Source organism: Protopterus annectens, chromosome 11.part0 (assembly GCF_019279795.1).
Source record: "Protopterus annectens isolate FY-2018-M chromosome 11.part0, PAN1.0, whole genome shotgun sequence".
Taxonomy (NCBI): domain Eukaryota; kingdom Metazoa; phylum Chordata; order Ceratodontiformes; family Protopteridae; genus Protopterus; species Protopterus annectens.
The window spans coordinates 1203754578-1203777539 of record NC_056745.1 but is presented as its reverse complement, the minus strand read 5'-3'; the positions used below and the strand labels follow the sequence as shown (position 1 = coordinate 1203777539).

General features: G+C 43.6%; 1 protein-coding gene across 1 annotated transcript in view; it reads right to left on the bottom strand.

Annotated features, from left to right (window-relative positions):
* RSBN1L (round spermatid basic protein 1 like) overlaps positions 1–22962 on the bottom strand; it is a 1493418-nt gene that overhangs the window by 653095 nt on the left and 817361 nt on the right. The window contains exon 4 of the mRNA XM_044088563.1: positions 634–771. Within this exon, the coding sequence (XP_043944498.1) occupies positions 634–771 (138 nt within the window). The remainder of the gene's footprint in view (positions 1–633; positions 772–22962) is intronic.

Genomic DNA, 22962 nt, shown 5'->3' with positions numbered 1-22962 from the left:
TAAGCAATCAGTCATTCTTTATAAGCAGGCTAAAACCATTAAAAAAAACATTTTTAGCAGCTACAACCATCAACAGTTCAGTGGTTTTAGCCACAAAAGAAGTGACTGCATACATGTGCATATTTTTTTTTAGAAGTAAAAAAAATATATATATATATATATATATATATATATATATGCACACGTATGCAGTCACTGTGCACTACTAAGTCACGCCAAGCAATCTTAAACATCACATGAAAGTTACAGTTACACTACACTACATTGAGGTGAATGACTGTGGTTTTACTGCACAGCCTAATTGCTGTTGTTTACTTGTTTAACTTATCCTTCCTTAACTCAAAATTCTCAGAGCAGGACAGATGCAGCCAGTCCCCTAAACTAACATGTGCTAACTAATAAAAGGTACAGTAGGGAATCATAAAAGTCCTTCCCTACAAAGCACTACAAAATATTCTCTACCAAGTACCAAAAGGTATGAAACACAAAACTGATTTTAAATAGTGCATCTTGGTGGTCTGCCTAGGTCTGGTTTGTGGGCCAAAGCACAATGGGGCCACAAAATATACAAACATGATAGAAACTAGAACAACCTACTAATATGGACTTATCTAGAAGGAAAGAAAGCCTTACTTTCAGAAAAGGTGAGTCTTCCAACATGTCAAGGAACTCTGGGAAGTAATCGCCTACTTCTTCATCCACAGCTCCAACCAAGCTGATCTGTCGCATTGGACCTGCCCTGTATGTACCATGGGAATACGTTCTTTTTACCTGTGGGGGGAAAAAAGGAAATTAACATTAAACATGCACATACCCAATAAATAAGAGCAGTCAGAGTTACTACTACTGCACTGACACTCAAGTTAACAGTGGAAAAATTGTTTTATAAATACAGATGACCCTTGAAGGTGGTAGCTACAAGGCAATATCTAAATAAAGCATTTGCATAAAAGTCAGAAAACAGCTCCAAAAAACATGCCATCTGAAATGTTTTTGTCTAAATCTATTAACCATAACTACTTTGTTAGTAATAACAGCATGATTGCTTCAGTAAATATCATTTTTCACATTTAAGCAAGGTTTTTTTTTTGTATAACCTGGGTGAGGAAGGGTAAACAACATAAAATTTGTAGAAACATGTGCATCACATAATTAGCCTTTGACATGATAAATAACATTCTTAGGTCATATACTGCAATTATAAAACCAGTACAGGAAAAGTAGCTGGACTAAATGCAGCAGGAGAGTTCAAAAACAAAATGAGCTATGATCATTGCAGACAGGGATGCATCAAAGCAGCTTCAGATGGCACCTATGGGAGAAAAATGAAAGACCATGTCAGAAGGTAACCACCAGAAGCAAGACTGCTCCAGTTACATAGTCACTGACAGCAAACCTCCTTTAATGCCTGAAAACTGGAAGGCTATGGGTTTTCTCTACAAAAAAGGTGATTGGGTTCATGTGTCAATAATGAAATTGCTGCAAGCCAGCCTGGTGGTGTACAGGAATACAGCTCTGACTATGACCCAGGGGGCTGCAGAGTATGATTAGAAGCTCTGGTGTCGGACAGTACCCAGCAGGGAGGATGGGTATGCCTATCCTGGGGGGAGGGTAACAACTAGTAGAAATGCATCTGCCTTTAAAGCTCCAAGCTGTCAGCACTACAAGCAGGATTCAGGCTAGTACCTATGGATAGGCTTGGAGGAATCAATGCCCTCAGGCTCAGGGCAGAATAGTCCAAACAGCAGCATGTCATAAAGTACAGTTTTGTACCTACCATAAATGTAGATGTTCGAGTGTTCACCCTGCTGTAGTCATCACACTTGGGCTATCCTGCAGTCAGGCGGTCCCACAGTCAGCCTGAATTCCAAAGTCTTGGTCCGGTGTCGGTTGCTGTCGCTTCTTCCCTGACGTCAGTGCGCCAGGGGTATATAAGAGGCATCCAACGCCATTTTCTTAAGTTTTTTCTTGCCCCAGAGGTCAGGTGCCCCCAATAGGTAGGCAAAATATATATATATATAGCTAGATAAAAATAAAACAATACCTTTAGGCACAAGCAAATACACCACCGAGGTTGTATAGGATAGAGTGGTATAGATAAGTTCAGCTAGTTCAGAGGGGATGGAGGGAGGGTAACCTGGACTGCAGCAGGGTGAACACTCGAACATCTACATTTATGGTAGGTACAAAACTGTACTATGTTCATCGTGTTACCCTGCTGTAGTCATCACACTTGGGTTGAATCCCAAAGCTAAGGATGGGAGGTGGAGTTAAACAGGGTTAGAAGAAGCTAGTAGGCCCTGCAAAACTGCAGTGGTAAAACCAGCTCTAGTCTTAGAATGTAGAGGTAAGTGATAGTGTTTGGTGAAGGTGTGCACTGAACTCCAAGTTGCAGTTTCCAGAATATCCTTGGTTGACACTCCCCTGAGAAAGGCTGCTGATGTAGCTGTAGCCCTGGTGGAGTGGGACCTAATGTTAGCAGGTACTGGTTTCCCATGATGCATGTAGCAGAAACGTATGCAATGCCCTATCCATTTAGAAATAGTCTGTTTTGAGATAGCTTTTCCTTGTGATCCTGTAGCATAGGCTGCAAAGAGCTGGTCAGTTTTTCTGAAAGCCTTAGTTTTATCCAAGTAGTAACGTAATTGCCTGTGAATGTCCAAAGAGTGCAGGAGTCTTTCTCCTTTGTTCTGGGGATTTGGGAAAAAGGTGGGCAAATTAATGGTTTGGTTTAGGGCCACACTGGATACCACCTTTGGCATAAAGGAAGGGTTAGTTCGTAGAGACTCTGTCTTGATGAAAAATGAGGAAAGGCACCACTGCCATTAGGGCCTGTAGCTCTGAGACTCTTCTAGCTGAGGTTATTGCTAGTAGCGGGGTAGTTTTCCATGAAAGAAATTTTAAATCAGCTGAAAAAGCTGGTTCAGAGGGCGGCAGTGTAAGCTTTTCCAGAACAAAGTTGAGATTCCAAGTAGGTGTTGGTGCTCTTCTTGGCGGTCTTATGTTCTTAGCCCCTCTGAGGTACTGTCTTAGGAGTGGATGTGAGAATAAAGGAGGATCCGTGTTGTAATGAGCTGAAATTGCTGAGGAGTGGATCTTAATAGATGAAAAGGAAAGTCCTTTGTGCAACATCTCAGTTAAATATTGTAGAATCTGAGGAATGTTTGGATCAAGGGGATTTTGGCCTTTAGCCTGGTACCAGGCGCAAAATCTTTTCCATTTGTCTGAAGAGATTTCCCTGGTGCTGGGCCTCCTGGCCTCCAGAATGACACCAATAACAGCTTTGGATAGAGGTGTTGGCTGGTTGTTTAGGTAATTTGCCATGCAGCCAGGTTTAAAGTCTTGAGCTGGCTGTGCAGAATCTGATTGTCTCGCTGGGTGAGCAGGTGAGGAATTTGTGGTAAAATCCATGGTGGGCCGTGGGCCATGTTCCTTAGAATTGGATACCAATGCTGGCGTGGCCAGTCTGGTGCAATGAGTATCATTTGTGGCCTCTCTAATCTGACTTTCAGCAGTACCTTTGATAGAAAAGGTAGTGGAGGAATGGCATACACTGTTAATGTTTTCCAACTGAATGAGAGGGCGTCCACTTTCCAAGCTTGTGGATGGAAGGTCCTTGTGCAAAATTTTTGAAGTTGGTAGTTTTGGGGGCTTGCAAACAGATCTAGTCTGAGTGTCCCCATTTTTGAGCTATCATTGCAAATACTTGTGGATCTAGTTTCCGCTTGTGTGGATCCATGATGTTTCAGATTAGGTCATCCGCCAATGTGTTTTTCTTTCCTGGCAGGATTTGTGCTTGTAATTGAACCTGGTAAGACAGTGCAGTGTTCCACAAGGTCAGGGTAGGAATGTGTGCCCCCTTGCTTGTTTATGTACCACATTACTGTGGTAGTGTCCGTCTTTATTATTAGTTGTCCTGGGTGTAAGAGATCCTTGAAAGCTGTTAGGGCATTCTGTACTGCTAGCATTTCTTTTTGATTGATATGCAGATGCCTCTGATCTGTAGTCCATTTGCCCTGAATGCACTGTCCTGCCATGTGTGCTCCCCAGGCATAGTTCGATGCATCTGTTGTCATAGTTTGCCTGGCTGTGGGTAAGGTGAAAGGCTGACCCTTGTTGAGGTGACATGCCTGTGCCCACCACAGAAACTCCTGTTGAAGGCAGGGAATGAGTGGTATCATTGTTTCCAAGATGTGACTGTGCTGAGTCCATACGCTTTTCAGGTACCATTGTAATTTCCTCATATGCAGTTTTGCAAATGGTATTAGTAGTATGGAAGATGCCATGAATCCCAAGGCCTGCAGAATTTTTCTTGCAGGGAGTTGGGTCTTTGTTGCCATTATTTTGAAATATTGAGTCAGCTGTTGTTGCTTGTCTGGCGTGAGATAAGCCATCTGGGCCGTTGTATTCAAGCTGGCACCCAGGAATATTATGTTTTGTGAGGGCACTAGTTTTGATTTCTTTTCATTTACTGTGTACCCTAGGCAACTTAGAAGGTGTTTGACAAATGCCAGATGCTTTAAAAGAATGTCCTTGCTTTCTGCTTGAATAAGGCAGTCGTCCAGGTATGGGTATATTTGAATTCCTCTTTGTCTGCAGTATGCAATTACTGGTGCCAGGCATTTTGTGAAGACCCTGGGCACAGTAGATAAGCCAAAGTGCAGTGTAGAGAACTGATAATGCGTTGAACCTGCAATGAAGCGGAGGTATCTTCTGCAATTTTGTCTGATAGGGACATGTAGCTATGCCTCCTTGAGGTCCAACGTTACTAGCCAAGCATTCTTGCCCAGCATGGGAAGAAGCTGCTGTAGTGTTAGCATCTTGAATTTTGGTATTTGCAGATAGGTATTCTGAATTGAAAGATCCAGAATGGGTCTCCATGCTTTATCCTTTCTTGGGACTAGAAAGAGTCTCGAGTAAAATCATTGTCCTTGCTCCTGTGTAGGTACCTGTTGAATGGCTCTCATGTCCATGAGAGCTGTAATTTGTTTTTGTGCCTCTGCCCATTGATTTGGTGGCAGGTTTGGCATTCCTTTTATCCTTGGTAAGGTATGAAAGTGGAATCTGTATCCTTGAGAGACAATGTTTAGGACCCATTTGTCTTTTGTGATGATGTGCCAGTTGTCTGCAAAAAATGCTAATTTTCCTCCCAAGGGAGCTGCCAGGAGAGATTTGCTTGGTAGTTTGAGGATTGAGTCATTGTGTTTGTCTTCTGCTAGCTTGGGGCCTGTCTTCTCCTCCTTCCTGGGTAGCAGTACCCCATTGGCGAGGTTTTAAGGGCCTTGTGACTGACCTCTGCCCCTTGGGCATCTGCATTTGCCCCTCTGTGATCTGTCAGAAGCTGGAAAGGACCAGTTTTTTGTTGGCCAATTTCTGAAACGAGGGGGCTGTACTTGCAAAAAATCCTTGACCGTCTGCATAGACTTTGCCTTATCCTCCATTTTCTTTAAAACCTCTTCTGCTTGGACACCAAATAATACATCCTGCTGTAAAGGTGCATCCAATAATTTTGCTTTAACATGATCAGGAAGGGTTTGTTCTTTTAACCAAGCATGTCTACGTATGACAGAGCCAGTAACAGCTGCTATACAGAAAGCTTCCAACGAATCAAATCCGCATTGTAAAGTATGTTTGCCCACCTGTTCAGCTGCATGCAACAGATCCTGCATTTCTCTGAATTCAGACTGTTCAGTATGTGTGCTCATTTTTTGTTTTAATTGAGACATTAGGAATTGCTGATATTTCAGCATGTGAAACTAACAATTTAATGCTCTCATAGCCAGAGTTGCTGAGGTGCATATTTTCTTTCCCCATCTATCTAGGGCTCTGAAATCCCTTTCAGAGGGCACAGGATTTTTAGCCATAGAAGCTTTAGCTCCCTTGGGACCCTGGGAAATTGTTTCTGGGTCAGCCACAGGGCTTTTATAAAGGAATTTGTGAGAGTCAGGTACTCTGTAGTATGTCTGGTTTGGCTGGAGCAGGAGGTAGAGAGTCTGGATTTAAACTAGACTCCAATTAAACATCATCCACAATATCTAAAACTGGAGGGATAGCAAGAGGTCTGTGCTGGGGTAGTAAAAGGAACTCTCGGAGCCTTTTCTTAGAATCAGATTAGTCCTGGCCTTCCCAGTGGAAATGTTCCCTCATGGTATGTAAAGCTTCCCCAAAGGAGTGGTCTTCAGGGGGAGATGCTGAGGGAATAGAGTCTTCAGCATTAGAGTCTTCATAAGGTGGAAAAGTGTAATCCTGTTCCTCAGAAGAATCTGAGGAAATTGAAACCTGGTCAGAAGAAGCATAATCCTCCTCTTGTCTTGGTCTTTTATCAGGGTAATCAAATCTTCAGCCATCTTAAGCATCTGTTTCTTAGGCATGGGGCCTTGAACTGTAGACTGATGTACAGTCTTCTTAGGTTTTAAAGAGTTTTAAGCTTAGCATAAGATTTAATGGTGAGTGTAGTCGGTCTGAAGACACCTTCTGTAACCGAAGGTGTTTCCACTGCACCGGGGTCTACTTCTGCTCCGGTGTCGGAAGATGGCTGCGTCGGCCTAGTAGACTCCGCTTGAGAATCCACAGCTGTGTGAGGTTCCAGTTCTGTGGTCGTCAGGGGCTGCGTAGGCTCCTCACTGAAAACCGGAGAACCGGCGAGAGGCCCAGCAGAGGCCTCGGAGTCTGGCTTGTTCCTAGGCTGCCTGTCCTTATCTTTGTGTTTTTTATGTATGCCAGTCGCCAGCTGCTCCGACGGCATGATATAATTAAATTTCCTACCAAAGTAATGTTGTGCGAAGTCAAAACGGCGTTTGATAGTTCATTTATTAAACCTAGCACAAAACCGACAACCTGTGATGTCGTGGTCTGGGCCTAGGCAAGGAATACAATAGGAATGGAAGTCCTTATGAGGTATTTGCTTCCCACAAGAAATGCAATTGTTAACTTTTTCTGACATTGGACTGAGGCAAGAAAAGGTTCCCCAGCGTGGTACTTAGCTTTATTGAAGACTTCGGACTGAAATTCGAATCGAAAATCTCAGGTGTCGGCCGACCGGCACTTGCGGACTGCTTCTGCTTCGGGCACCACACGGCAAGAAAGACTGAAGAAAATGGTGTCGGATGCCTCATATACCCCTGGTGCACTGACGTCAGGAAAGAAGCGACAGCAACCGATGCCGGACCAAGACTTTGGAATTCAGGCCGACTGCGGGACCGCCTGACGGCAGGATAACCCAAGTGTGATGACTGCAGCAGGGTAACACAATGAACATCAGATGCAGCCTCAATGAAACCACCGTACTAGTTAAGGCAACCAGGCTAGGATTATCAAGCAAGGGGCAAAAGGAATTACCTCTGTGAAGAAGCTACAATACCTCTTTGATCCATCATCAAACGTGTTTCACCAGTGAAGGAGACACTGGTGACCTCATGTGGTGAGTTACCCAGTGAATGCTTCATAAATCTATTGGGAGGGGTCCTCAAAAGGGACACCATGCTGTAAAGTGGAAATTAAAGGACACTGCAGCAAATGGAATTGATTTAAAAATAAAATAAACACTACAGTGCTGCATTCTTGAGGTGCTGTCCTTCAGATGACATTAAATCAACGTACTGTCTGCCACAGGTTTAAAGTCTTGAGCTGGCTGTGCAGAATCTGATTGTCTCGCTGGGTGAGCAGGTGAGGAATTTGTGGTAAAATCCATGGTGGGCCGTGGGCCATGTTCCTTAGAATTGGATACCAATGCTGGCGTGGCCAGTCTGGTGCAATGAGTATCATTTGTGGCCTCTCTAATCTGACTTTCAGCAGTACCTTTGATAGAAAAGGTAGTGGAGGAATGGCATACACTGTTAATGTTTTCCAACTGAATGAGAGGGCGTCCACTTTCCAAGCTTGTGGATGGAAGGTCCTTGTGCAAAATTTTTGAAGTTGGTAGTTTTGGGGGCTTGCAAACAGATCTAGTCTGAGTGTCCCCATTTTTGAGCTATCATTGCAAATACTTGTGGATCTAGTTTCCGCTTGTGTGGATCCATGATGTTTCAGATTAGGTCATCCGCCAATGTGTTTTTCTTTCCTGGCAGGATTTGTGCTTGTAATTGAACCTGGTAAGACAGTGCAGTGTTCCACAAGGTCAGGGTAGGAATGTGTGCCCCCTTGCTTGTTTATGTACCACATTACTGTGGTAGTGTCCGTCTTTATTATTAGTTGTCCTGGGTGTAAGAGATCCTTGAAAGCTGTTAGGGCATTCTGTACTGCTAGCATTTCTTTTTGATTGATATGCAGATGCCTCTGATCTGTAGTCCATTTGCCCTGAATGCACTGTCCTGCCATGTGTGCTCCCCAGGCATAGTTCGATGCATCTGTTGTCATAGTTTGCCTGGCTGTGGGTAAGGTGAAAGGCTGACCCTTGTTGAGGTGACATGCCTGTGCCCACCACAGAAACTCCTGTTGAAGGCAGGGAATGAGTGGTATCATTGTTTCCAAGATGTGACTGTGCTGAGTCCATACGCTTTTCAGGTACCATTGTAATTTCCTCATATGCAGTTTTGCAAATGGTATTAGTAGTATGGAAGATGCCATGAATCCCAAGGCCTGCAGAATTTTTCTTGCAGGAGTTGGGTCTTTGTTGCCATTATTTTGAAATATTGAGTCAGCTGTTGTTGCTTGTCTGGCGTGAGATAAGCCATCTGGGCCGTTGTATTCAAGCTGGCACCCAGGAATATTATGTTTTGTGAGGGCACTAGTTTTGATTTCTTTTCATTTACTGTGTACCCTAGGCAACTTAGAAGGTGTTTGACAAATGCCAGATGCTTTAAAAGAATGTCCTTGCTTTCTGCTTGAATAAGGCAGTCGTCCAGGTATGGGTATATTTGAATTCCTCTTTGTCTGCAGTATGCAATTACTGGTGCCAGGCATTTTGTGAAGACCCTGGGCACAGTAGATAAGCCAAAGTGCAGTGTAGAGAACTGATAATGCGTTGAACCTGCAATGAAGCGGAGGTATCTTCTGCAATTTTGTCTGATAGGGACATGTAGCTATGCCTCCTTGAGGTCCAACGTTACTAGCCAAGCATTCTTGCCCAGCATGGGAAGAAGCTGCTGTAGTGTTAGCATCTTGAATTTTGGTATTTGCAGATAGGTATTCTGAATTGAAAGATCCAGAATGGGTCTCCATGCTTTATCCTTTCTTGGGACTAGAAAGAGTCTCGAGTAAAATCATTGTCCTTGCTCCTGTGTAGGTACCTGTTGAATGGCTCTCATGTCCATGAGAGCTGTAATTTGTTTTTGTGCCTCTGCCCATTGATTTGGTGGCAGGTTTGGCATTCCTTTTATCCTTGGTAAGGTATGAAAGTGGAATCTGTATCCTTGAGAGACAATGTTTAGGACCCATTTGTCTTTTGTGATGATGTGCCAGTTGTCTGCAAAAAATGCTAATTTTCCTCCCAAGGGAGCTGCCAGGAGAGATTTGCTTGGTAGTTTGAGGATTGAGTCATTGTGTTTGTCTTCTGCTAGCTTGGGGCCTGTCTTCTCCTCCTTCCTGGGTAGCAGTACCCCATTGGCGAGGTTTTAAGGGCCTTGTGACTGACCTCTGCCCCTTGGGCATCTGCATTTGCCCTCTGTGATCTGTCAGAAGCTGGAAAGGACCAGTTTTTTGTTGGCCAATTTCTGAAACGAGGGGGCTGTACTTGCAAAAAATCCTTGACCGTCTGCATAGACTTTGCCTTATCCTCCATTTTCTTTAAAACCTCTTCTGCTTGGACACCAAATAATACATCCTGCTGTAAAGGTGCATCCAATAATTTTGCTTTAACATGATCAGGAAGGGTTTGTTCTTTTAACCAAGCATGTCTACGTATGACAGAGCCAGTAACAGCTGCTATACAGAAAGCTTCCAACGAATCAAATCCGCATTGTAAAGTATGTTTGCCCACCTGTTCAGCTGCATGCAACAGATCCTGCATTTCTCTGAATTCAGACTGTTCAGTATGTGTGCTCATTTTTTGTTTTAATTGAGACATTAGGAATTGCTGATATTTCAGCATGTGAAACTAACAATTTAATGCTCTCATAGCCAGAGTTGCTGAGGTGCATATTTTCTTTCCCCATCTATCTAGGGCTCTGAAATCCCTTTCAGAGGGCACAGGATTTTAGCCATAGAAGCTTTAGCTCCCTTGGGACCCTGGGAAATTGTTTCTGGGTCAGCCACAGGGCTTTTATAAAGGAATTTGTGAGAGTCAGGTACTCTGTAGTATGTCTGGTTTGGCTGGAGCAGGAGGTAGAGAGTCTGGATTTAAACTAGACTCCAATTAAACATCATCCACAATATCTAAAACTGGAGGGATAGCAAGAGGTCTGTGCTGGGGTAGTAAAAGGAACTCTCGGAGCCTTTTCTTAGAATCAGATTAGTCCTGGCCTTCCCAGTGGAAATGTTCCCTCATGGTATGTAAAGTTTCCCCAAAGGAGTGGTCTTCAGGGGGAGATGCTGAGGGAATAGAGTCTTCAGCATTAGAGTCTTCATAAGGTGGAAAAGTGTAATCCTGTTCCTCAGAAGAATCTGAGGAAATTGAAACCTGGTCAGAAGAAGCATAATCCTCCTCTTGTCTTGGTCTTTTATCAGGGTAATCAAATCTTCAGCCATCTTAAGCATCTGTTTCTTAGGCATGGGGCCTTGAACTGTAGACTGATGTACAGTCTTCTTAGGTTTTAAAGAGTTTTAAGCTTAGCATAAGATTTAATGGTGAGTGTAGTCGGTCTGAAGACACCTTCTGTAACCGAAGGTGTTTCCACTGCACCGGGGTCTACTTCTGCTCCAGTGTCGGAAGATGGCTGCGTCGGCCTAGTAGACTCCGCTTGAGAATCCACAGCTGTGTGAGGTTCCAGTTCTGTGGTCGTCAGGGGCTGCGTAGGCTCCTCACTGAAAGCCGGAGAACCGGCGAGAGGCCCAGCAGAGGCCTCGGAGTCTGGCTTGTTCCTAGGCTGCCTGTCCTTATCTTTGTGTTTTTTATGTATGCCAGTCGCCAGCTGCTCCGACGGCATGATATAATTAAATTTCCTACCAAAGTAATGTTGTGCGAAGTCAAAACGGCGTTTGATAGTTCATTTATTAAACCTAGCACAAAACCGACAACCTGTGATGTCGTGGTCTGGGCCTAGGCAAGGAATACAATAGGAATGGAAGTCCTTATGAGGTATTTGCTTCCCACAAGAAATGCAATTGTTAACTTTTTCTGACATTGGACTGAGGCAAGAAAAGGTTCCCCAGCGTGGTACTTAGCTTTATTGAAGACTTCGGACTGAAATTCGAATCGAAAATCTCAGGTGTCGGCCGACCGGCACTTGCGGACTGCTTCTGCTTCGGGCACCACACGGCAAGAAAGACTGAAGAAAATGGTGTCGGATGCCTCATATACCCCTGGTGCACTGACGTCAGGAAAGAAGCGACAGCAACCGATGCCGGACCAAGACTTTGGAATTCAGGCCGACTGCGGGACCGCCTGACGGCAGGATAACCCAAGTGTGATGACTGCAGCAAGGTAACACAATGAACATCAGATGCAGCCTCAATGAAACCACCGTACTAGTTAAGGCAACCAGGCTAGGATTATCAAGCAAGGGGCAAAAGGAATTACCTCTGTGAAGAAGCTACAATACCTCTTTGATCCATCATCAAACGTGTTTCACCAGTGAAGGAGGCACTGGTGACCTCATGTGGTGAGTTACCCAGTGAATGCTTCATAAATCTATTGGGAGGGGTCCTCAAAAGGGACACCATGCTGTAAAGTGGAAATTAAAGGACACTGCAGCAAATGGAATTGATTTAAAAATAAAATAAACACTACAGTGCTGCATTCTTGAGGTGCTGTCCTTCAGATGACATTAAATCAACGTACTGTCTGCCACAGCTGGTATTAACCCAAGTGAAAGTTAATGATCCTAAAGAACTTATTAGAAAGAAACTATCCTTTTAATTAAACAATCCAAAACCATACAAATAACATTTATTTTGTAAAATATATTAAAACTTTATAACTGAAATAAGGCAGATTGCTCAGAGGTGATCTGTGTCTCGCCTACAAGGCAAGATCAGATCCTGCTCTACTAGAGATGCTCCATATCCACAAGTCTAACTCCTTGCATAATACCCGATCGAAAGGCTTAAATCTAATATGGGACATTAACAAAACCTGCTGGAGACACAGGTTTGTCTCCCAGAGGCTGCCCCGTCTCTAGAATAGACTCCCCATACACGTCAAAGTACATTGCTGACCCTCTTCAAGTGCAACCTCGATGAGTGGATGGGCAACCACAAATTTGTCCCAGGGGATCCACCTGTCCCCCTCACTGGCAGGGGTGACAGATGCTGACTGTGGTTTATTTTTGGGGGATAAACTCCTGCCTAGGCTTGTAAGGGCCCCAGAGCCAATAGCCTAGTAATCGCCTATGATCCTATAAGATAAAAGAAAAATACATCTTACTTCTATAGTCTAGCCCCTTTATATTTTCTATAAATACAATTAACATGCCTCATTTGTGAACATAGGACCATGGGATATTATTAGGCTATCGACCCATAGGTCATTCTGAAGCCTAGCAGTTTCATCCCAATGTAATAACATAGAAATGTTAGTCAATATCCAATATTTTTTAAGCCAAGGGGCTTTTTTATGTGTTAATAAAGTCCATTTTAACTCTTGCTGGTCCTGTGCTGGACTTATTGTCATTGAATATCCAAGATTGCATTTAGTGACGACTGCCTATGTCCAGAAGGGTTGTGGGCAATATCCCTGATAAAAATTTTCGGTGCCCCATCCACTCATCCAGGTTCGTCTTGAACTAGGTCATAGAGGTGCTCTGTTTCACATGAATTGGTATCTTGCTCCAAAGATGTGGCAGTTACTGGGAGATGAATCTGTCCCTCCAGTATGTCCTATTTAAGTTGCAAGCCATATTTAGTTCCCTGGAATGGATAGCCATAGTCCCATTAGATTTACAGATATGCAGCAAGTTCATTAGGTTTGGGTCCTGGATTGCTCTGTAGTCCAGGCATAAGTCTCCCCTAAGAAGTCTAAACAATACGGAGTTTAGTGACAGGGACTTTAGTCTGTCTGTGTAAGGCACAAGCTGGAGCCCCTTCTTCTTTGTTAGAAACCTCTGAGGTCTCTCTAATTGCTGCAGGTGCTTAGTACGGTACATGCCAAATGGGGCGTTATATTGAATTATGGGCCACTAATCAAGTGTGCTATGTGAAAAGCTTTCCTTATGACAGTAGACACATGGTGGTCAAGGATAAGGTCGCAGTCAACTTGTGATCCCAGATCCCTTACCACTACATTGGTATTTAGGGTATTGTTGTGATTTGATAGTGTGAGGGGACATTGTGCCAAAAGGAATGATGATGTATCTCTGCATACACACTGAGACTGCAACTAATACACCAGTTGTTGGCCTGTATGAGACCCTCCTGGAGTATACTGACATCATTTAAGGATTCAATGATAGCATCTAGTTTGCAGTCATCTGTAAACTTGATCAACCACAACCCCTTAGTTTTGACCAGAACTTCTGAGAAGTATATACCAAACAGCAGGGGGCTCAGCACTGACCCTTGTGCACCCCACTGGTACCAGGTCTGCTGGTTGATATGGAGTCGCACACTTTGACAATGTGCGTCTGTTTTTGAGCCAGTTGGCACTCCATCTTACAACAAATTGGTCTACATTCAGTTTGCCAAGTTCACCTTAATGCCTGAATGTGGGATTGTGTCAAAAGCCTTTGCCAGGTCGAGGTATGCTGTGTGCACAGATATGCCCTCATCAATGGCCTTGGTCACATTTTTAAAGAAATCCACCAGATTTAACAGACAAGTTCTGCTCTTCATAAAGCTGAATTGGGGAGGATCCAGGGTTTGGAGGTCACCTATGTCTTTACTTATGAGATCTGTAATATGGTCCATAGCTTAATGGATTAGGCTGGTCACGCTATTAGGTCTGTAATTCCCCGGGTCTGTTGCTACGCCACCGTTGTGGAGGGGAATAACTGTTGCTTCTCACCATTCTGCAAAAACAAAGACTGTGGTTAGGCATGATTGAAAATGGTACTTTGTGGTGATGCTAATTCATATTTTAGCCTGTTTAGAACACAGCCTGGGATGTTGTCTGGTCCCATAGAGACTGTTTTTTGCCATGGGCAAGGCTTTGAGGACCTGCTCTTGAAATATGTGGGGTGGGGGGGGGGTGTTTTCTGTAAGTTAGGAGGGGATAAGGGAGTGAAATTTTCACCAACCCTATCCACTAGCAGTTTTGCTATCTCTGTGGGGTTAGTGCGTGTGATACCATTGGCCACTAGTTCTGCACATGCTTGGGTCTTACCATTTAGGTTATGTACCTAGCCGTAAAAGACTTCATGGTTATCTTTCGCTGTACTTGCAAAGTTTCTCACAAAGGAGCCCTTAGAAGACTTGACAAGCTGTCTTATTTGCCTGTTGAGGCTGAGGAGGGTGCTTTTCCATTGTTGGGGCCTTGACTTTGTTTTCCTGGACAGCAACTTTTTGTGTTTCTTGTAAAGTTTGTTGATGCTGGATGTCCACTTTAGTAGCTTGTTTTTAATTTGGGCTCTGGCCTTGATTCTTTCTGGTACAGCCGAATTTGTACACTTATGCAAGAGATTGTACAGAGCTTTAGTGTAAACTTCGGTCCAGCTTGAGGTGGGGCTTGGAATGCATGTATACCTCCACCTAAGGAGGGTACACAATTTGCCTTGGTGAAGTGTTTTAGTCCGATTTCACCCTTTGTGAGTTCTGGTATTAGTGTGAGCTTGAAGATGAATGACTGGTGGTAAATTTTAATTAATGAGGGTCCGACAGTTGCGGCAGTGCATCTGTTTGACATGTTGGTGAAGACCAGATTCAGAATGTTTGCTCCACTTGTCAAGGTATGGACAATTTGTTCCAGGGCATTTGAATTAGCAAAGTCAAAGAACTTTTGCACTAGCGAGTTAGGACTAGCACAGGCTTCCCAGTTGATGGTAGCATAACTGAAATCCCCCATAACCAGTCAGTTGGGTAAAATTTGGATTGTCTCCAGTTTGGTCAAGTAGGCTTCATGGGCGTCATGACCCATGGAGGGGCTATGACTTGAATGGGTATCTTATCTACCGTATCCTGGACCTGGAGTAACTACATAGAGCTGTCCAGTCTATCTACACAGGAGGTGAACTTATCTCTAATACAGAGTGAAATACCACCTCCTTTGGTTTTCACACGTTCATTTTGCAGTGTAAATGTGTGGAAGGCATTGTAGTCTTGCAAGGCCAGGGTACTCAGAGGCCTTGAACTAGGTTTCTGTGACTACACAGACATCTACATCTTCTAGTGATAGACGTGCTTCCAGAGAGTGCAGTTTTTGGTTTAAGCTCCTAGTATTTAGCAGCATGACCCTTATTTTATTCTGATTGGTTAATTTCATGTCTGTAATGTTGTTTTTGAGACCTTACCTACAAAAGGCACTATGGGGAAGGCAAGAGCCTTTGCAGCAGCTAAAAACCTAGAGGTGCCTGGTGCAAACATTCTCTGGCAAAGCAGTGAGGTTGACCATGGCTTCCCAGGCTTACAGGAACTGGATCCCCTCTGAATGACATCAAAAACTGAGCCAATCATTTTTTGTTTATACTGTGGCATCATTCTAGGTGAGGGGAGTATGTGGTTCAGGGCTAGAGGCATACCTGCCTGGGACACAGACAAGCTCACCCAGTGTCTGTCTTCATATAGTACAGTGAAATACATCTCAGGTCATTCACACCAACATAAACTATGACAGAGTCATAATGGTACTTGTTGCTGAGAGATCTGAGTGCATGTATGATCTGATGAATCCTGGCATCGGACAGGCAGCTGACCGTGACTTTCTCCTTGTCCAATCTGGTGTGTGGGAGATAAGTGCGTCGCACTATAGAGTCTCCAATGACAAGAAAATTTGTGAGTGCCACACCTTACTGGCTTGGTGGGCGAGGCCCTGGTGTTGCCATGTTATGTGTCATGGATGCTGTGGGGACTGTGTTAGCTGCAGCAGTCTTGTGTTTTGGAGGGGTCTGGTGTTTCGGTAAGTTTTTCGAGAGAACCTCTGCATACGTGGATTTACATGCTTGATGTATACTACTTATATGAGTAATTGTATATTAGTAGTGGCACTATGAGCATATGTAGTGGTGGGTGAGTTTTCAGTGATAGAGAACATGGATTCTAAATTCTTGGTGTAAATACATCTCTCGCACTCTGTACTACAGTGTGTTATTAGTAGAGGATTGTGTGTGTGCATGAGGCAATTGCTACACTGCCTCAAGAGACCCAAGTCAACAAGGTTGGCAGGAGAAACTAGTCGTCCAACTGTCCACAATGCTAGGTTGAAGACTTCTGTCACTAGGGGGTGGCTATTCAGAATCGAAATGGAGGAGCTCAGTGGATGGATATTTCTACCTGGATTTTAGGGAACATTTGTTGAATTTAATTGCCCGGCTTTGGTGCACAATTGCAGGCAGTGCACGGTGCTGCGCAAACAAGCAGAAACCTGCTTAAATGTAGGGCCTAAATACCAGAAGCGAAAACCCTTAAAAATATTCAAAAGGACCAATGAGGATGCTTATTCAAAGCCCTAGGCCAGCTTCCCTTTACCAGACAGGTGCCAATCAGCACAATTCTCTCACAAAAGTGCAGATAGGCTCCTTCCAATCCAAAATGGCCTGTAAAACGTGCTCAGAGCAAACAAGCCACTACAAACAGTTCCAGAAGCAGCAAGTCTGTATCTGGACTATGCTACAGCTACTAACTACCCTAGTTTCCGTGGAAAACACTAGAGAATGTTTAAAAACAGCAGAAAAATAGTAGTGAGACACTAAAAAAAAAATGTAAAACGGCAGAAAATCAGCAGGGAGGCTCTAAAGAATGCTTTAAACAGTTAACTGATCAGTTATTTAAACACAGCTTGGCAGGAAAACCAGAACAAGGAAAACAGCTGAAAAACAGTGAAAAATACCAGTAAATACTTAAACAGTGAAACTAACAAAAAAGCTCTGTAAACAGTGAAAACAGCAATAAAGTTCAATTTAACAGGTACAGTAAACCAGACAATTGCAGTACAACAGTGTAGTTTAGTACACAGTAAATAAATACAGTATAAAAGTTGGTGACATGCAATGTACCACATCTTATTCTAACAAACAGTCCTTCACTTTTTTTTTTAAACGGTCCTTTGCCTCTGTATTCAGATCCCAAAGACTGCACATACATATCCATACTTACCAACCAAATACCCAGTATCTCTACATCATTTCAATTAATTTCTGCAGTAATGTCTTACCTTGACTGCTCACCTCGTCATTCTCTCTAAAGTTATTTTCCCCAAACCTTGGATTCATAACACATTTTCTATGCTCTCCCCAAGATCTTCTGGTTAGAGTGGGGGAAATTAACACTCCTTCCACCAAGCACAACTATTCCTCGTTTCTATGTAGCAGACCTTTCATGGCAACATTTCATGCCCTTAATCTCTAAGCAAAATCCCACAACAGCCCATTAATTCTGTATTTATGCAGTCTCCTGCAATATCACAAAATAAAACATATAAACAGAATTCAATGTTTCTTCCCCCAAAACTCACTCCACCTAAGAAAGCCACTTCTACTTTTTATACGTGACCCCCCGTGGCAACCTTAAAATCTCTATGTAAAATCCAATAAATCCCACAAGCAGCCCATCCATTTCTCACTAATGCAAATGATGACTCACCAAAACACTGCAGAGTCAGAACTCATTTCATGTATTCTTGATCTTTACAAATCTTAATCTCCTTAATTTCATGTTTATTTCAAAATTTTGAAGTCAGCAACCCCATTCCAAAATGTGTTGACTTCAATCTCCAAAGCCCAATCATTCCAAAGCACCTTGACAAGCATTTTCTCTCTTATCCATGTATCCCTATCAGCTCATGTCCTCATACGGTTAAGATACTTCCTGTAGACTGTTGTACAGTTTTCCAACCATATAATTTTTCTATAGCTGACCTAATCCCACTCTCCACTGTCAACTGCATTTCCATGAATTAACTTGTCCCAAAAGCTTCACCTTTGTGTATTACCTAATCCACTATTCCATCCAAGAGGTTTGTTCATAGTGTGGCCAATTAACAGTGCAGTGCAGGTCATAGGAAACCTCCAAACGGTGGACCAGTTTCACTTTGGATTCATCAAGGGCAGTTCATGACTACTCAACCTGGTGGATTTTTTTGAAAAGTTAACCAAAGCAATAGATGAAGGCAAAAATGGTACACACCGCATACCTCAACCTGGCCAAAGCTTTTAACACAGTTCCCCACTCGGCAGAGGAGAGAAGCTAAATAAACTGGGAATAAACCCCATGTCACCCAAAGGTCTGCCAACTGATTCACATATGGGACACAGGAAATCAAAATATGGGAAAAGAAAACCTCCACAAAGAGGCCAGTCATCAGTTGAGTCCTCCCGGGGTTCTGGGCTGGGACCGCTCCTGTTTGGCATCTACTTTTCTGAAGTAAAAGCCAATACCAAAGGGCTAAGGCTGACTAACTTGGCAGATGACTGTTAGGTAGGAGCAGCCATTGAATCCCCAAATTACTTAACCATCCTGCAGGAAGGTTTTTGTCAAATAAATAACTAGTGCAAAAATCATGGACTGAAACTAAATGCTAAAAAATGCACTGCTGTATCCTTTGGGAAGTCATCTACCATATTCACAATACTCCACTAAGAGCTGATCAATTTGTTTGTAATTTGGGAACTTACGTGGACAGTGACCTAACTCTTCACTAGCATGTCTACTGTTGTAAGAACGTCATATATTACACAGCTTATAAACACAGGGATTGTGTCTAGATCTAGGGATGTTATTATCCCCTTTCCTCAGCACTCATCAGGCCAATCATTGCACATAATGCCCCCTTTGGCATGCACCTGTGTAGACACATGCAATAAATGGAAACCCCAAAGTGACGCCATAATGAAAGGATACAAGGCCTAAACATGTCTTACATGGACTGACTTAAAGCCCTGTATTCTGTACCCTACAGACTGCAAAAAGGTGACCTTTGTCTGGCATACAAGGCATCCACTGACTCACTACTGATGTATTTACTGCACATCAGCAAATCAAATGACATCAGAAATACTTGGTCTAGAGATCTAAACCTCTTTTGAAACCTTAACAGAATGGTTTGGAGGGACAGGCATACTTCAGAGAGGATATCACTGCTGTGTAACAGACATTCCTGTCCATTTTCAAGTGTAACTTAGAATTGTGGATGGGAAACAAAAACAATTTACCCCAGGACCATCCCCTGTACAACTAATGGACAGAGGCAGTTCCTAAATACTTTAGCCCATGGATGGGTCCCCTTCCATTATCTATGGTATGACCCCAGTTAGTCTTAAAATACAATTATTAACCATGGGATGGGTAAGACCAATCTATAATCAAATGGGATAATTTACTTCAAGCACAAAAAGGGAAATTGGCTAGGCTTAAATGGCCCACAAAGGCAGTTAGCCTAGTACTTACCTATGCATATGGTTGGTACTTTTAAGTTCAAACTGCAGGAGCTTGAAAATGGCACATATGTGGTTTTCTGGAACTGTGTGCCTACCTGAACAATCAAGTGTTTCTCCTTACTCTAAGGCTGTGTAACACTGACATTAGAATATCTAAGATGTAAGGGTGAAGGAGAATACAATGAGGGGGCCTACTCCCCCTACAAAACATTCAGAAATGTAATATCTGATGTTCTGCTTTTAAAATTATGACTTTTTTAAACTGGGGTTATACTGCGGAAAGTATATTTGTGTAGGTAACTTACTATAACAGTAAATGTTCAAATAGATCGCTGCTGCAGTATTCATCACCAGTGGAATTTATCTGCCAGAATAACTGTACACCTGGCCAGTCTACAAAGCTCCATCTCCTTCCTTGTAATCTATACGTCAAACCCTTGGCATTAGCAGATGTGCCAATTTAAGCAGAACTTAGTGACATGCCAAAATACGTAGCTTTCTTGCCCTTTACGTGGGAGGCTGAATGCTAGAGCTCCTAGTCAAGTCATACAATAGAGAAAAAGGAGAAGGAAAAAGATAAATGGGAAAGGGTATCTCAACCAACCAAAGATGGAAACCAATGAGGAGAGAGAGGAAAGGCACAAGACATTCAAACATCTATTGTTCACAGGTAAGTACTAGGCTATCTGCCCAAGGGCATATGTAAGCCTAGCCAGAATGTGTTGGCTTTCGCCATCCCCTTAGATTAGTTCCCGGTGCCTCTGTCCAGCAGAGCCATTAGTTCCCTGTGCCTCTGTCCAGCAGAGCCACTGCAGTGATCCCCGGGGTAAATTTTCCGTTTCCCATCCACTCGTCATGGTTTCTCTTGAAGAGCGTTAGTGAGGGGCTCTGCCTAATGTAGCTTGGAATCCTGTTCCAAAGGATGGTGAGTCTCTGGGACAGGAATCTACCCCTCCAGCAAGTCCTATTTATTGTTATGGTGAGGTTTAGATGTCTAGAGCATGTGGCTCTCGGGGATTTGTGTTTTTTTTAGGTGGAGTATGTCCATCAATTCTGAGCTGGACATGGCCTTGTGTGTCAGGCAGAGATCACCTGTGAGTAGGCGGTATGCAACCGAGTACAGCTGGAGTTTCTTCAGTCGGGCTGCATAGGGCATCTGTTTGAGGACAGTAATCCTCTTGGTGAGGTACTTCTGTGGTCTTTCTAGCTGTTGCAGGTGTCTTGTAAGGTACATCCCAAATGAGGCATTGTACTGTATGATGGGTCTGATAAGTGATGAGTAGAGGGGCAAATAACCTCTCTTGTTCTAGATGCAAACCCTTTTGTGATTAGGTGGGCCACATAGAAGGATTTTCTAACCATCTTGGCAATATGATTATCAAAGGAGAGCTTACTATCTATTTGGGTCCCCAGATCCCTTATTTCATTTTCTGTATTTAGGGGACTACCACGTATGTGGTAGTTCGTGGGTACTTTGTTTTTTTTCAAAGGGGATAACTATGCACTTTTTGGCATTTAGCTTGAGGCCATGATTTTGACACCAGGTATCCCGTCTCGTGACATAGGGGTTTATGTTCAGGCTGGTGAGCTTGTCTATAATACCAGAATGGGGAATGGTGTTGAAAGCCTTTGCGAGGTCTAGGTAGGCTGTGTGGACCTCCTTTCCCTCGTCTAAAGCCTTGGTAACTGTCTCAAAGAAGTCCACCAGGTTTAGGAGGCATGATCTGCCCTTAAAGCCAAACTAGGTAGGGTGCAATGTTTGGAGGTTCCCAAGGTCTCTGTTAATGAGTTCCATGATGATGCGCTCTATAGCCTTGCAGACCAGGCTAGTCAGGCTTATAGGGCGATAGTTCCCGGGGTCCGTTGTGGCTCCACCTTTGTGGAACAGGGTAACTGTTGCTGTGCGCCCCTCTATGGGAACATAGCCTGTAGAGAGGCTAAGTTTGAACAGTGTGTTTAGGTGAGGGGTTAGTTCATTTTGGAGTTCATGTAAGATGCATCCTGGGACACCATCCAGTCCCAATGAAGCTGTGTTTTTAGCTTTGGATAGGGCTGTTTTAACCTGCGTGTCAGTGATTGCCGGGACTCTACATTCTTCTGGTATGGTTATGGGCCGTTTAGGGGGTGAGAGGGGGATGAAGTTTGCACTAAACCTGTCTGCCAGAATGTTGGCAATATCAGTCGGTTCAGTGCATTTTGTGCCATTCTGCACTAACGTAGATCAGATCTGAGAGTTTCCACTTAGGTTCTTGACATAGCTAAAGAAGGCATTGTGGTTATCTTTGGAGTCCTTGGCAATTTTTCTTTTGAAGCTAGCCTTGGATGATTTTATGAGGGATTGTAGTTTCTTGCTGATACTGATCAGGGATGTCTTTCCTTCTTGGGATTTTACTCTTTTCTGTACTAGTTTCCTCCTTCTATTGTACAGCTTGTTTATGGCAAGGATCCACCAGACTGGTTTCCTTTTCTTGGAGGAGTGAGTCTTGGTTTTGTTTGGGATAGCACGATCCATGCATTCTTGCAGGTGCTCATAGAGTGCCTTTGTAAGGGATTCACCAGCTTGGACAGTGTTGTCCTTTAGCATGGGGGCTGTGAACCTTTCCACCTCGGTCTTAAGTAACGTGAAGTTTGCTTTTGAAAAGTTTTTCACGGTGGTTTCCTTGATTTAGGGTAGGGGCAGAATGTGACTATCCAGAGTGATTAGTCTATGGTCTGATCTAACCAGAGAGGGTTTGACCTCCGGTGTAGAACACCGGTCGCCCATGTTGGTGATGACCAGGTCCAATATGTTGTCACCTCTGGTGAGGGTGTTGATCAGTTGATCCAAGGCGTTCGAGTTTATAAATTCCGGGAAGCGGTGGGCAAGGGAGTTAGTACTTGAATAGTTCTCAGAGTTAATGTTTGGGTAATTGAAATCACCCAATATTAGGGCATTTGGTAGGACCTTCGTATTTTTCAGTGTCTCCAGAAACACGGAATGGGGGTCCTGGGTCATGGTGGGTGATCTGTAGCAAGCTATAATTTGAATTGTAGTTTTGCCCGTTGTTAGTTGCAAATGGATGATCTCTGAGGCATTGTGCTGCACCACTAACTTGGAGGTGTGGGTATCCTTGATGAATATGGACACACCCCCGCCTTTTGTGTTTTGGTCTGGGTTCTGTGGCCGAAAAGTATGGTATACGTTATAGCCTGGTAATGCTGGGGTGCTCTCTGGAGCCTTAAACCAGGTTTCTGTTACTGCACAGATATCTATGTTCTCCATACTGAGGAGTGCCTCGAGTGCATGCATTTTGAGGTTCAGACTTCTGGCGTTGAGTAGCATTACCCTTAGTTTTTGGTTACTTGTGCTATTTACGGTGGTGGGGTTGTCTTTTGAGCCTTGCCTAAAAAGGCAGTATGAGGGCAG